Consider the following 15,906-nt stretch of genomic DNA (forward strand, 5'->3'; position numbering starts at 1 on the left):
CTGGGGCTCTCCCAGGACCAGAAAGGGATTTCCTCAAACGGGGAGCTAATCCTTGAGAGTTTGGACTTGTCATGTCCATCATCAGACTGAGGTGCTTCCTGATGGTGGAGCTGCCTAGAACGGGTGAGGCTGTGCCTCCTCCAACAGACCGAGAGTTATCCCAGTGAGTGTGTACGGGGTGGGAGAAAGTGGGCTTCGTGTTTGAAATTGTTGCCTCTCCGGCCCAGCCCCTGGGCTCACGAGCCCCGCAAGCGCCTAACGGCTTTCTGCCCTCAAGCTCCAACCTCTCCCCTCCAAGTTCCGCGGGCTCAGAACGCCAGCGGGTTGTCCGGCTGGGCGGGCAGAGGCCGCTTCCGCCCTCTTCCAAGATGGCCGCCTCCTCTGCGACAGGCACGGTCACGTGAGCACCCTCGCCTATGAGGTAGCCGGGGCTGGGTCGGCGATTGTCCCTTCCCGCGCCCCGTCCCGAGACGGCGACTGCCCTTGTCAACCGGAGCCTGAGAAATCATGGCAACTGGCTCGGGCTGGGAGCGAGTGGCAGCTGCGGCAGCGGCGGCAGTTTGGTCGCGGGCCGGGGCGGCGGAGCGGCGGCGGCGGCGGCGGCGGCAGCAGCACTGGCGCTGGCACCGGCCCTGAGCACCATGCTGCGAGGCAGACCCGAGAGAGAGCTGGCGGCCTGGTGGGAGGCGGAGGCCGTGGCCGCGGCCAAAGCGCATGCGGCGAAGGAACAGGTCCGCGTGGACCCGGGCGCAGCCGGGGAGCCGGAGCGCAAAACGGGGGAGGAGCAGCCCAAGGAGCCGACCCCGGCGCAGCCCCGCGCGGCCGAGGAGGGCGACGCCCGCGCCCCACCGCGGCCGCCGTCCACGCTGCCCATGTACCAGGCGAAGCCGGTGTCGGCGCAGGGCCTCTACCCGCACGGGAAGTCCAGGAGCAAGAACCGTAGCTGCAAGCGGAGCTCGGACCGGTCCGAGGAGTACTGCTCTCCGCGGCCTGTCACCGTGGACAGCTCCAAGGCCAGGACCTCCCTGGACGCCCTGAAGATAAGCATTCGCCAGCTCAAGTGGAAGGAGGTGAGGCCCGGCCCGGCCGCGTGGGCACAGGGGGGTGGACTGGACGACCTCAGAGGAGACGGACGGCCCAGGCCAGGTCTGAGGGCCGAGCTCCTGCTGTGCGCCACGCTTGTCAGCCGCAAACTGCTCATCCTTCAAAGCCTAGCCCCCAAGTCACTTCCTCAAGACGGCTCTAGACCCCTCCAGGTCAAGTTAGCCACTCCCTCCTCTAGCGCCCCTGCAGCTCCGCTCCAGCTCCATGGTCTCCAGCCATCAGCGCTGGCCTTCCCACATGGTAGATATTTGTTTATATGTCTGCTCCCTCCACCAGTTTTTGAGTCCCCGGAGGCCTGGATCCTCTCTCTGTCTTTCACTTCTTCCTTAAGTTATATTTGTTTAGCATTTACTGGGTGACCCTTGGGGCGGTTGAACCGTTTGTACTTTGGAGGCAGGCAGACTAGGGTCTCAGCACCCTGCCACTTAGCTCTGTGACCTTGAGCAAGTTGCTTCACCTCTTCAGCCTATTTTCTTCTCTGTAAAGTGAGGCTAATAAAACCGATCTCCTAGTTTTCTTAGTATTAGAAGACTCGCCGCTTATTGTAGTATAGCCCAAGTGTGCGATAGATGGTAACTAGCCTTACCTACTCCCTTCTCTCTTCCACCATCACATCACCATCACATCACCATTAGCATCATTGTCATCAGTGTAGGCACTGTGCTTTATGTTTCAAGGCTCGGCTTATAGCAGGTGTCAGGAAGTGGTGGGTGAAAGGGTGAATGAAGGAGTGGGTTATTTGTCCCTGAACTCATTTTAGACCCGGTGGGGGCTGGGATGAAGCACCAGTGACATCCAGCGATATCTGTTGCAGTTGGCGGAGTGGATAAAGCCATTTGACTTTATTTGCAGCACCTAAGGTTATTTAATGTGCTTTTGGGAGTGTCAGGATTGTGGTTTGGGGTAGTCGAATCTGGAGGCTTGGACCCAGATGGTCTGCTGATGCTATAGGATCTGTAGCAGGCAACATGAGGACGCAGGTCCTTAGCCCTGGGTCTTAGTTATAGTAGAAGTTCAGGAATGGTTTAATGAAGTTGGAACATGCAGAGAGGTGGCCACAGAGAGGATTGATGAGGTCAGAGGGTTGATACCGCAACAGAAGGGGTCGTGTGGTTTGGAGGGCAGTCAAGAATCAGGCAGGGCAGACTTCCAAGTAGGGAGGTGTTAGCCATTGCGAAGTCTGATTCCAGGGGTCAGGGCCCCCCAGCCTTGGGGCTTGGGGTTCAGGGGAGGACTTTGATGCCTATGAAACCTGGAGAAAGTGAGGGAGGCTCCCAGTACTAGGTGTCTGGGTTTCGGGACAGGGTCCCAGGTCCAGACCAGAGATATGAGCACCAGAACAATATAAACCTGGAGAGCCTGTCAGTACTATAGTCCTAATGAAGGGAGGATCCAGGAACTGAGACCAGGCCACAGAATTAAAGAAGGCTGATTGGCCCAAGCCTGTGCTTAGCTTAGCCCTGGGGAGGAGAGAGACGCAAAACTGGCCAGATCTCAAGTGATGGAGCCACACGGACTCAGAAATCAGCAATCACACGTGCTGGGCCAACTTCATTCACTCATTCCGTAAGTGTCCATAGTGTCCACTGTGGATACTGGGCCCTGCGAATCAAAGATGCTTAAGATGTAACCCTTGCCTTCAAGGACCTCCAGGTTCAGTAGGAGGTAAGACACAAGTAAAGAAATCATTGCAGTAGTTACAGGGCCTTTGCTACTGCTTCTTGAAATGCTCTTTTCCCAGCTGTTGGCATGGCTTACTCTGTTACTTCAGATCGCTGATCAAATGCCACTTCCTTGAAGAGGCCTTCCCCCAATATCCCTCCACTCGTCTTTATTTTTTTTTTCATAGCACTGAACTCTAGTGACATTATATTTTGTATTGTTTATTGTCTGTTTCCCTCAGTAGAATGTAAGCTCCATGAGGGCAGGGGCCTTTATTTTATTTACTGCCATATCCTCAGGTGCTCGGCACATAGAGGTGTTGATTGGATGAACACCTTATGGAATGAGCGTTTCTCTCTCTTTGTAAAGGCATACATGCTATAGGAGATAGAGGGGGGCCATGTCAGGGCCAGGTGCTGGAGGAGAGAGCCCTGAGCTGAGTTCTGAGTGCTGAGAATGAGTTGGCATTATTTAGGGGTCGTCGACTTTGGCTCCCTGGCCGAGGGAGTGGGATGGACCAAGCAGAGGTGCATTTGGGGCTTCACAGGTAGTTCAGTAGGGCTGAGTCATAGAGTGGGGGGCAGAATGGTGAGAGAGGGGGCAGGAGGGGTGAGCAGGGGTCAGATCATGTGCTACACTGTGGAATGTGGATTTTTTTGGAAGCCTACATGAGCCACTACAGAATCTTAAGCGTCTTCTGTTTATCTGCTGTGCTACTTTGGCAAGTGAGTTAAATTCTTTAGGCCTCAGTTTGCCTGTCTGTCAAATGGGGTTGGGTCGGTGGTTCCCAGTCTCCTTACCGCTGTAGCCACATAATGGTAATGTGAGTCTGTGTGTGGCCCTTGCACAGGTGAACCCGGTGGGGTGAGCAGTTTACAGGGCGCTACCTGTAACTGCCTCCTCCAGCCCCAGTCCTGCATGTTCTGCTCAGAAAGCATGTTGGCATGTAAGTGGAGATGCTCATTCTAGTATATTTTAAAACATAATTCACTCACAACAAGACTTTACTATTAGACATGTAATTATTTACATAGTCACGCTTCCCTATTCGTCTGTGAGGTCCCGAGGACAGGAGTGTTGTCTGACTTGTGTCCCTGATGCCCAGCAGATGGCGGGTGATCCATAAATGAATGAATAAATGACTTGCAACAGAGCTCACATCTCATCTTGACACCATAGAATGTGGAGTTTGAAAAGTGCCAGACTGGGTAAACTTTGAAGTTCCTTCCAGCTTTAAACAATGGTCATGGTATTCTTAGTACCTACCACAAAATTGGCTGCATGACAATTAACATATATGTAAACTGGGTATTAACAAAATGTAAGCACAGCCTCCCCAGGCCTCAGTTTCCCCATCTGTTACAGGGGTGCTGTTGGAAAAGGTCACCTCTAGCGCTCAGCACTGATATTCTAGGAGCAGGAAGTCTGCTGGGGGCTGGGTTGCAAGGAACTGAGCTGCAGTGTCCCTTGTATGTCATGCTGTGCTGTCACTGCAGGATTTGGGAGTCCCTAGCTGGCTGGCTTTGGCAGGGGTTGGGCAGCAGCCCAGGCAAGAAATAAGGTTACGAGCACCAACCAGTGTGAAAGCTCTGTGTCTCCTTTTGCGAGTGAGTGGTGAGGGGCTCCACCATCGGGCTATTCAGCAGGACAGCGCTGAGCCAGCGTGGGAGTTCAGACGTTTGCTCAGCTGCAGGGCACAATCTCCCTTCTTTCTGCACTTTTCTCTTTTCTGCACACACTTAATGACAGTAACGATAACAGTGATACTGAACAGCAACTGTGATGAAGCCTTCCACAGCTCTTCCCCGTGCCAGGCACTCTTCTAAGTGCTTTACATTATAGCCAAGGAGTTGATTCTCCCAACAACCAATAAAGTAAATGCCCTTTTGTCTCCATTTTACGCAGGAGGAAATCGAAGTACACAGAAGTTAACGTATTCAAGGTCCGACAGCTGGTAAGGGGCAGAGCTAGCATTTGAAACAGGTTTCCACTTGAAACCAGCCTCCCATTCTGTGCCCTTCCCACTGCTCCCCGCTGGCTGATACTGGCGGACCCTGGGTCAGGGGTGGCATAGACATGACAAGTCCCTCCTTGCCCTCCAGGGATAGACATGCATACAGAAGATTGCAGTCCAGCCTGGGAGTTGAGTGGGTAGATGGCATTCCATACAGAATAGGAGCAAAGGCAGGGAGACCCGGTTTTATATGCAGGATGGGGTGATGGTGGCTTAGAGAGTGTGTGGAGAGCAGAGAGAGATGAAGAAGGAGCCAGGTTGGAGGACGTCGAAGGCCATGCTGAGAGGCTTGTGCTTCTGGCTGAATATAATCTCAGATTCTTGCCATATATAGACCGAGCTTCCCTTGCCCACTCTGTCAGTCTCAAGGGCCCCACACCAACTCTCTGAAATGATTCAGTTGTCAGTTGTAACTCCAGTCAGGTCTAATGCAATGGTGCCCACCATGCTAAATTTGTTTCTGAAAGGACAGTTCACAAATGTTAGCTCTGTAAACTTGTAGGTAAGACGAAAGTTTATTCTAGAAGAGCAAAGTCATGTTTACAGAGTCACCGTGAAGTTGCAACGTGAAGAGGGATGGTTCCTGGCTCATAGTAGATGTTCAATAAATATTTACGGAATTGTATGGTCCTCTTCCAATCGTGTGAGCCTCTCTCCCCCTCTCCTGTATATTCTTTTTGCAGTTCTGACACCCTCATTAGAGAAAACCTTAGGGAAAAGACACCATGGAGGATAGATGCCACTGTTGTTGTGAGCTGCCCTCCTTGGAGATGTCAGTTGGGTATTTGTGCGCAGTGGTACCATGGACACCAGCTGACGTGAACGAGGGCATTGAGAGATTTGATAGAGGGACCTTTGTTGATAACAGTTGGCATAAGCCCCATCCCAAGATCTATTACAGTGTGAACTCTTTGTCTGAGAGTGTCCAAATCAAGTGCTGTTTTCTGAAATGTATCCAGCCTTTCTTCAGAACGTATATATATACTATGCTATCATCCTATTTATAACTTGTACTATGTTAGTTACTGTTTATGAAATACCGTATTATGTGCTAGGCATCGTTCTACGTGCTTTATACTCATCAAAACTTGTGTAAAATGTTTATTATGGATTATTTTATTTAATCCTTGCAGCAACCCTCTGAAGTGGATCCCCTTATCATTTCCAATTTACAGATGAGGAAACTGAGATTGAGAGGAGGTTAGTTCAGGGGTGAGCCCAAGTTCACACAGGTAACAACGGGCCGAGCCATCCAGGGCCTGTGCTTGTAGCCAGTATGCAATCCTATACTGTCTTCTTTGCTAATCCTTTGCTAAAATCCACCCTGCAAGGAGTTACTCTATTTTCATTATTCCCAGATAACAATTGAAGAAACTGAATTGGGCACAGCAAGTAAGTGGGAGGGTCAGGGTTCAAACAGTCTGTCTTGTTCCCAAGCCCACTTTTCAGTATGTTTTATCATCCTCCACTTCTTAGCCCTCCAATTCCTCATCTGACTCATAACTCTGAAATGGCAGTGGTGTCACTTAGAACCAGGAGGGTGACATTGCAAACAGGACTTAAAGTAAAACACATTGAAACATATCCTGCCTGGCAGAGGGAGCATTTGGTGTCTGCACCTTGCAAATCCTATCTCATCGCGGCCCACGAGGGAGAAGAGATTCTGGTGCATTTGACTTGCCGAGTGGCCTTGCTCCTCTGCAGGATGTGAGCCTGCTGCATGAACTGCTGTGTCTCAGACTCTTTGGGGAAGAAGGCAGATTAGAAAATGAAGAATTGTGTAGTTTAACATTCCTCCCTTTCTTATTTTAATGATAGTCATCGCGAGATTTACTTTCCATTTTTTGAAAACAGCATTACCTTTAGGGACGGTTTATAGCCTACTCCATCAAATGTTCGCCTTCAATAGACACGTTATTTTAACGCCTAGTCCACTAGAATTTTTCCTTTGCAAGTTAAGCTTGTCACACCATAAAAGTCACAATTCACTGCCACTCTTATACAATATATATAATAGCTTCAAGAATCCACACTAATGCCTTAGAGTCCTTTAAAAGACAGTAAATTCCAGGAGCTCATATTCGAGTTCTATAACTACTACAAATAAAAATATGGGTTTTTAAGGTGTTAAAATTGTTAGAGCAGTTTTCTGTGTTATACAAACATGCCCTCTGCTGTAAATAGCCTCGATTTTCTTAGCGTTCTCGATTTTGGTTTTGTATCGGCAGAAGTTGAGTGCAAAAATTCAGTCATACATTTTCTTTTTCTTTTAAATCTGTTCCTTGAAAAGAACATATTGTAAAGGTAATTGGCTACTCTTTTAAGTGGCTTCTCTAGAGTGAAAGTATTGTGTTCCGGAGCTAGCGTGGACTTTGAATTCAGACAGATGAGTTAAAAATCCTTGCCACTGATTACTTGTGTGACCAAGCCAGTTGGGTACCGCATACAGAACCACTCTGAGCGTCGACTCATCGTCTGTATCGGTGGGCTAGTGATGCCTCTTGCAGAATTCTTGTGAGATTAAATGAGGGGATGTATGTAAATTGCCTTAACCCAGTGCTTTGCACATGGTCTGTATTCAGTTAAGGTTACTTTTCCTTCTGTTGGATAACTATAGGCATTGGTTATTTGATCTATATATTTTTTTAAACTAGAAAACAACTAGTATAGAATTTCATCTGCATATATAGGTTACTGGTTAAATAGACATGACCGGCTCATTTGAATCATTTAACCAATACTTTGAGGCCTGCTTTGTGCCGGGCTATATTTGGGTTCTTGGGATACAGCAGATAACAAAAGCACCCAGAGACCTCTGCAGGATAATGGAGAGTTACAGTTACATTTTTTGCATGAATGTCAACGTGATGTAGTTTAGGTTTAAAATTTTTTAAATAACACTGATTTAAAGTTCTTTTCTTTTAAAATCAATTATACTTTTAAGGTTTCACGAGTTTAACTGAATTATTTTAAATTTATTTTATTTTTAAATTTATTTTTGGCTGCATCGGGCCTTCATTGCTGTGCGCAGGCTTTATCTAGTTGTGGCCAGCAGGGGCTACTCTTCGTGGCGGTGCGCGGGCTCCTTATTGCCGTGGCTTCTCTTGTTGCGGAGCATGGGCTGTAGGCACGCGAGCTTTAGTAGTTGTGGCACGTGGGCTCAGTAGTTGTGGCTCTCGGGCTGTAGAGCGCAGGCTCAGTAGTTGTGGCGCATGGGCTTAGTTGCTCCCTAGCATGTGGGATCTTCCTGGACCAGGGATCGAACCTGTGTCCCCTGCATTGGCAGGTGGATTCTTAACCACTGTGCCACCAGGGAAGCCCCTTAATTGAATTTTTTAAAGCCTCTATTCTGGACCTGGTGCCTGTCTCATCATACTCTGGTATATTAACTATATATGTCACCATGGGAAACTTATTTTAGCTCTTCAGGTGACATCAGTACTTAACTTTTGTGTTCATAAAACAAATAAGGAGGTTGTTGATGTGAATGTATCCGTTAGCTATATAGACGAGAAGCAGATTCCCTGGGCTGACTCCTTACTTTCATCCCTAAGCAGCCCTCCCCACTGACCCTGCAAAGTCCACGCCAGGCATGGGTTTGAATCTTGGCTCTGTGACCCTGGACAAGTTCCTTTACCTCTCTGAGCCAAAGGTGCCTCATCTCTAAGAATGAGCATAAAAACATGGTAGGCTTGTGAGGATTAATTCTGAAAACGTTTGAAGTGCCCGGTGCTTTAAAGTAAGAATACCTGTTGGTTTGGCTTTCCCTCCGATGAATTTCTATGACATCTTAATTCAATTTTATAATAGAAAATTGATTGGTGTGAACAGGCAAATAACCTTGCTGTTGCTTTAATCAGTTTGGAGCCCCTGCTTCCCACATGGCTGCTCCTCCGCAGCGCAGTCACTCCCTGCGATCCCGCCACGAAGGCTGTGGTTTTGTCAGAGAGAACGATGGTCTTGTTTCTCTCTTCCAGATGGACTAACATCTCTCCTTCTGCATCACCTCACATCGGGCCCTGCCTTAACAGCTGCCTCGGCTGCCATTTGTGTACATGTTTGTTTCTCTGGGTGTTTTGAAACCGTTTTCTAGTAATTTTTTTGTTTGTTTGTTTTTTGCGGTACGCGGGCTTCTCACTGCTGTGGCCTCTCCCGCTGCGGAGCACAGGCTCCGGACTTGCAGGCTCAGCGGCCATGGCTCACGGGCCCAGCCGCTCCGCGGCATGTGGGATCTTCCCGGACCGGGGCACGAACCCGTGTCCCCTGCATTGGCAGGCGGACTCTCAACCACTGCGCCACCAGGGAAGCCCTTATTTAGTAGTTTTTATAAGTGCTCCCTAAGTCCTGGCAGGCATTGCTGACAGCTCCTTCTGTTCCCCCATCTGCTTCTATGTCATCTGAGAAAAACCTTCGCATCCTTATTGGAGCTGGAAGAATAGGGCGGTTTGTCTCGCGTGCTGTCATCCCTAAGTATAGTGTTACTTTTCAAAGAAGCCCTTCAGTCTCTCTGCCTAGAACTCTTACAAAGGCCAGTTTTCATATTTTGTTCGTTATGGTCACAGGGGGATTTTATTTGTGTCAGAACTGTGGTTATTGGAATTTTAAAAAGCAACAATGTAAAAATTTCTGGACATCTTAGATTATTTGCAAATACCTTTTGTTCGAATTCCAAAAACAATATGTGCTTATGAAAATTTATACAATTCCCAAATATGTAAAATAAAACCCCAGAGTCCCACTGACCCCCATTTCCTGCCCTTCCCCTCTCCCATTCTCATTCTTCTCTTAGGGTAACCCCAAGATTGCAGTTTGGTATGTATCTTTCCAGATTTTTTTTTTTTCTTATTCCTCTATGTATCAGGACCACTAAATTGTGCTGGAGTATCAAACAACCACAAACTATCAGTGGCTTGCTACAACAAAAGTTTCTTTCTTGCTCCCACCTAGGGGGTAGATGATATTTGGCATGGGGGTGGGGCGAGAAAGGGCTCCCGCCATCTTGGTTATTCAGAGACCCAGGCTTCCAGCGCAGCACCTGCTTCAGTGAGTCACGGAGAGGAAGGGAACGTGAAACATTCTGCGCTGGCTTTTAAGCCTTCTATCCCGAGGTGATTCTGCTCACAGTTCATTTGTCGAAGCAAGATACATAGCATGGTGAGCTTCAGGGGGTCTGGGGCATGCAGTCCTACCGTGAGAGTGTAAAGAGGAGAATCAAAACATCCCACTAATGACCACCAACTACACATCATATGTAGAGATGCAAGAGATACATATATAGTATAGAAGTAGAAATAGAAACAATTTTCATTTTATTTTAAATGCTGACACTGTACAATATATATGGTATTTGGCAAGTTTTTCTTTAGCAATACCTCATGGACATCTTTCTCTGTTAGTACATACGGATTCATTTCATTTTAATAACAACCAAAGAGTCCATTCGATGGATATACCACCATAAAACGTGTTGACAGATGTGTTTCCATATTTTTTGTTTGCTGTTACAAAGAATGGTGCAGTAAACATCACTGTGTACAAATGCTTCTGTAGGATAAATTCCTAGGAATTGTTGGGTCAGAGGATACGTGTACTTTGTATTTTGATAGTTACTGTCAAGTTTGCGCCAGCAGTGTTTGAAAGTGCTCATCCATGCATATCCTTTCCAATGCTGTGTACTATTAATCTTCTAAATCTTTGCCAAACTGATAGGTAAAAATATGTGCTTTTAATTTACATTTTTGTAATTGTCATCAGGGTTTGGCTTTTTTTTTTTTTGCGGTACGCGGGCCTCTCACTGTTGTGGCCTCTCCCATTGCGGAGCACAGGCTCCGGACGCGCAGGCTCAGCGGCCATGGCTCACGGGCCCAGCCGCTCCGCGGTATGCGGGATCCTCCCGGACCGGGGCACGAACCCGTGTCCCCTGCATCGGCAGGCGGACTCTCAACACCTGTGCCACCAGGGAAGCCCCTACGGGTTTGGCTTTTTGTATACGATTTTTAGTCATTTGTACTGTTTCATCTGTGAGATGCCTAAATGTCTTTTTGTTCATTTATCTTTTGGGTTGTTTATGTTTGCATTTTGTTTGTTTATGTTTTTCTTATTGGTTTGTAAATATTATGGGTAGTTACTTTTTGTCTCATTTGTGTTGTAAATCTCCCCCCCCCCCCGTTGATATTTAAATATCTAATAATCATTTGCCTTGCATAATCTACATTATAATAATTTAAAACATTTTTTTTCTTGCTACTTACTAAAAGCAATCTTTATTTATTATTGACTTAGCTTAAGAGGGTAGAAGAAACATGCAATTCTGACTTCAGGTAATATTAAACTCCTGGAGAATTAAGAGGCAGTGTGGAGGGCCTTAGAGTCTTACATTTCCAGGAACTAGATATTTTATGTGGAACTGTCACATATATTTATCTAAGTTGACTTTTACGTTGTGCAGTAAGCATGGTAGACCTTGTTATTTCTGTTTTACAGATGTCAGTGTGGTGTGGAGTTAGATGTGGGTATGAATCCCCACCACTATTTGTTCTGTCACACGGGGCGTCGTGATACTTGTTTTGTACGCTTGGTGTCCCATTTTAATAACATATGTAACCTGTATTCCAAAGTCAGAATGCACTAAGTATGTGGTCTGTTTCAACTTTCCCACCATTCAAAGGTGTTAAGTGACACACAGCTCAGAACTCGAGGGTGGTGTCCTGGCTCTCAGGCCAGGTCTTGTTACAGTGGATCATACTGTTTTCTCTAAGTAGAGTATGATTTCCTGACTCTTAGAAATAAGACCACTGGAAATTAGTGTTTACTGAAGGCATTCAGTGCAGGACTGGGCTTTGAGCCTGGCCGTTAGTTTTATTTAAAACCACATTTATCACTTATGTAAATAATCCTTGGGGACTTCCTTGGTGGCGCAGTGGTTAAGAATCCGCCTGCCAATGCAGGGGACACAGGTTCGATCCCTGTTCTGGGAAGATCCCACATGCCATGGAGCAACTAAGTCCATGCGCCACAACTACTGAGCCTGCGCTCTAAAGCCCGTGAGCCACAACTACTGAGCCCGTGTGCCACAACTACTGAGCCCGTGTGCCACAACTACTGAGCCCACGTGCCACAACTACTGAGCCCGTGCGCCTAGAGCCCGTGTTCCACAACAAGAGAAGCCACCGCAATGAGAAGCCGGCGCATCGCATAGAAGAGTAGTCCCCGTTCACCGCAACCACAGAAACCCCGCGTGCAGCAACGAAGACCCAACGCAGCCATAAATAAATAAATAAATAAACACACCTATTAAAAAAATAATAATCCTTGTACATTGCTTAAAATATTAAAATTTTATAAAAAAATAGAAAAACCCATTTTTAATCCCACCACTGAGATGCAATGACTGTTTTTTTAAAGGTTTTAATATTTAATTAAAAACCCAATTAAACAATGAAACGTTATTATTAGTAACTAAAAACAATTCAAACTCCTAAATATTTATAGTGCTTGTTTTGCAGTGGTGGGATTCTCTTTTTTTTTTTAATCAGTGTATTTTATTTTTAAGTTGAAGTATAGTTGATTTACAATATTAATTTCAGGTGTACATCATAATGATTCAGTATTGCAATGACTTTTTATTTTGAAGGATTTCATTTCAGTATTTCTTCTAGGCATACATTTTTATATTTTACAAAGCTGATATAATTTTGTTATATTAATATTAATGCCCACATTATAATTTAAACATTTTTCACACTATACAAATTTTTCATAAATGTCATTTTAATTACTGCAATATATCTCAGTGAAATATTTTTCATTATTTATTTTCATATTATTAAATGTTTAGATTGATTCATCTATGAAAAAAATTTTTGGTTTACTTTTTTCCCTATATTTCACATTGATTTAAGACAACTTTCCAGAAATGAAATAATTAGGTTAAAGGGCATATACATTTTAGGGCTTTGGAATGTATTGCCAAATTGCTTTCCAAAAAAGTTGTAGCAGTTAATATGCAACAGTGTATGAGGGTTCCTGTAAGTGCTTGCTTTTGAAGGATATAATGACAAATATTGGGGAAGAGAGTGAAATAAATGAATCTTCTCTCTGTCTTTACCAAATCTAATTCTAATAATCAGTGCCTAGCTCAGAGCAGGGCATTTTGACATGGCTATTTTGGTGTAGTCATTACATCTACATTACATTTGATAGCCATATCAAAATGTAAGCCACTTTTGAATTTTCAAATAATGTATTCAGTGGACATGTTTGAGTTGCTCCCCATCGTCGACCCTCTCCCTGCATCTGATTCCTTACCCCATCCCTGTTCTTCTATAGATGAGCTAAGACTTAAGCATTTTATGTACAGTTGAGCAAAGAAACTGCTGGAAGTCTCAATAGGTTATTTCTTAGGTTTTTGTCAGAAATATCTCGTATGAAAAAAGGATACATTAAGAGCTGTGTTCAAATGTCATATGCCATCATTAGCCAATAGGGAAGTGAATATCAGCACCACACTGAAATACCACTTTGTACCCACTAGGATGTCTATAATAAAAAAGACAGATAATCTAAGTGTTGGTGAGAATGTGGAGAAATTGGAACCTTCATATTGGTGGGAAAGTAAAATGGTGCAGCCTTTTGGAAAACAGTTTGGCAGTTCCTCAAAATGCTAAACACAGAATTACCCCATGCCAGCAATTCACTCCTAGTTATACACCCAAGAGAACTGAAAACATAGGTCTACACAAAAACTTGTACAGTAATGTTTATAGCATCATTATTCACAATAGACAAAAAGTGGGAACAACCAAAGGCGTATCAGCTGAAGGATAAATAAAATGTGGAATATCCATACAGTGGAATAGTATTTGGCCATAAAAAGGAATGAAATACTGGTACATGCTACAACATGGATGAGCCTTAGAAGCGTGTTATGTGAAAGAAGCCAGGCACAAAAGACCATATGTTATGTGATTCCATTTATATGAACTGTTGAGAATAGGAAAATCTATAAAGACACAAAGTATATTAGTGGCTGCCTAGAGCTGGGGGTGAGGGAGGCTTTTGATGGGAGAAGTGGGGAGTGACTGTTAGTTAGGATTTCTTTTTGGGGTGATAGAAATGTCCTTAAATCAATTGTGTTGATGGTTGCCCAACTCTGTGACTATACTAAAGAATGTTGAATTGTACAATTTAAATGGGTGAATTGTATGGTCTGTGAATTATACTTCAATAAATCTGTTGAAAAAATGCCATATGTTTATCCAGTTCTCATCATTGAACAGTACTTATCTCCTGGGTAGTAACTGGAAATATGTTTCAGGAACTTAAATCAATCAAGTGCCCCTGTTAATTCTGCATGTTAATTCTGTGTTGCCAGATTGCCTGTCAGTGGTACATGGGCTCCTTGGACACCTGTGTCTAACAGAATCTTTCCCCGGTGGCATAAAGTCGTGGCAGCTGTAACAGCACTCCAAACTTTCATCATAAAGAGGGAGTTTTTTTTTGGTGGGGGGTGGAAATTCAAACATTTGCCTGAAGAATAAAGTTAGGGCTTATTATGGAGGCTCCGTACGAAGCCTTGCAGTGATGCAGTGCAGCATATGGCAGTTGAAAGTATGGGCTTTGGAGCCACACAGATACGGTTTTGAAACAACACATTGTATAACACTGGGAAAATTTTACTCTGAGCCTCAGTTTCTTTATCTGTAGAATAGGCATAATACAGTCATACCTCATGGAGTTGTTTGTTGCCAGAATAAAAAGGTATAATCATGTAAAGTACTTAGCCTATAAATACCTGGTATGGTTGAATATTTCTAAATTAACATTTGGCCCTAAGCTTCTCTAGACTCACTTCACATATTCCATGCCTTGAACTTTACTGCCAACATCACACTGCATGTGGTTATCTTGAACCTTCACGCTGTGCCATTCCTCTTTACCTTTGTTCATATTTTTCCTTCTCCTTACTTAGAATGTCCCCTTCCTTTCTTTGGCTAACTTACACATTCTTCAAGGATCTCAATTTGATTAGTTTTTCCAAAGAAGCAACTTTTGGCTTATTGATCCATCTCCATTGTATCTTTGTTTTCTATTTCATGGCTTTCTGCTCTTCTTTTCTTCAACTTTTTGAGGTTTATTCTGTTCTTTTTCTGACATTAGGTTGGACGCTTAGCCTATCATCTTTTCTAATAAAAGCATTCAAGACTACAAACTTGTCTCTAGATACTGCTTTAGCTGCACCCACAAGTTTTACTATGTAGCATTAAAAAAGTCACCTTTTAGTTCTACGTATTTTAAATTTTCATGAAAATTTTTTCTTTGACCCATGGGTTATTTGAACTGTGGCTTTTTAGAGTTTCTAAACATATGAGGTTATTTCTACTTATTATTAATTTCTAACTTAACTGCAGTGTGGTTAAAGGATGTTCTTCCTTTTTTAATTCTTTCCTCCCTTCCTCATGCCCTCCATCTTCATTTCGTTTTCCTTTTTTTTTTTGCTTTGTAGCCTAATACATGGTCATGTTCTATGTGTGCTTGAAAAAAGTGTGTATTCTCTAGTTACTGAATGCAATATTTTACATATGTACATTAGATTAACTTGTGGATTGCACTCCACAGATTTTGTAGTCCTAATATTTTTGTCTGATCTATTCATTACTTGAAGAGGTATATTTACATTTCCCTGTATGATTATGGATTTCATATCATTTTACATTGAGTTTTTTCTTTTTCCATTTCACCCTGTACTAGTCTGGAAGTTATACATTTTGTTTTTATTCTTCTACTGGTTATCTTAGAAAATGTAATATGTATATAATTTTGCAAAGTCTAAAGTTAGTATCTTCACTCTCCTCTTAACAAGACAAGGATCTTAGGATGCTTTCATTGTGGTTGCATCCCTCCTGACTTATGTGCTTTTGTTGTCCAATATTTTACTTCTATCTTACTTTATCCTTTTTTTTTTATTTTTTTTATTTTTTATCCTTTTTTTTTTAACTTCACAACTTAGACCTTATTTTTATTTTACATAGTCTCGGTGTATTTTAGGTTTACCCACATGTTTACCATTTTCTTTGTTCATTATTCTATTTTATGACTCAGACCTTCCTTCTGAGATCATTTTCTTT

General features: G+C 44.1%; 1 protein-coding gene across 15 annotated transcripts in view; it reads left to right on the top strand.

Annotated features, from left to right (window-relative positions):
* The first annotated feature begins 493 nt into the window (after window positions 1-493).
* TTLL11 (tubulin tyrosine ligase like 11) overlaps window positions 494-15,906 on the top strand; it is a 265,307-nt gene continuing 249,894 nt past the window's right edge. For 14 of the 15 annotated variants that reach the window (XR_009564257.1, XM_060300487.1, XM_030858766.2 and 11 more), the window contains exon 1: window positions 494-1,070. Coding sequence is in view for 13 of the 15 variants with exons in the window: in XM_060300487.1 (XP_060156470.1) it covers window positions 642-1,070 (429 nt within the window). In the remaining 2 variants the exon portion in view is untranslated. The remainder of the gene's footprint in view (window positions 1,071-15,906) is intronic. The other variant, XM_060300501.1, reaches the window with a different exon arrangement.

This window comes from Globicephala melas, chromosome 6, assembly GCF_963455315.2.
Source record: "Globicephala melas chromosome 6, mGloMel1.2, whole genome shotgun sequence".
Taxonomy (NCBI): Eukaryota; Metazoa; Chordata; class Mammalia; order Artiodactyla; family Delphinidae; genus Globicephala; species Globicephala melas.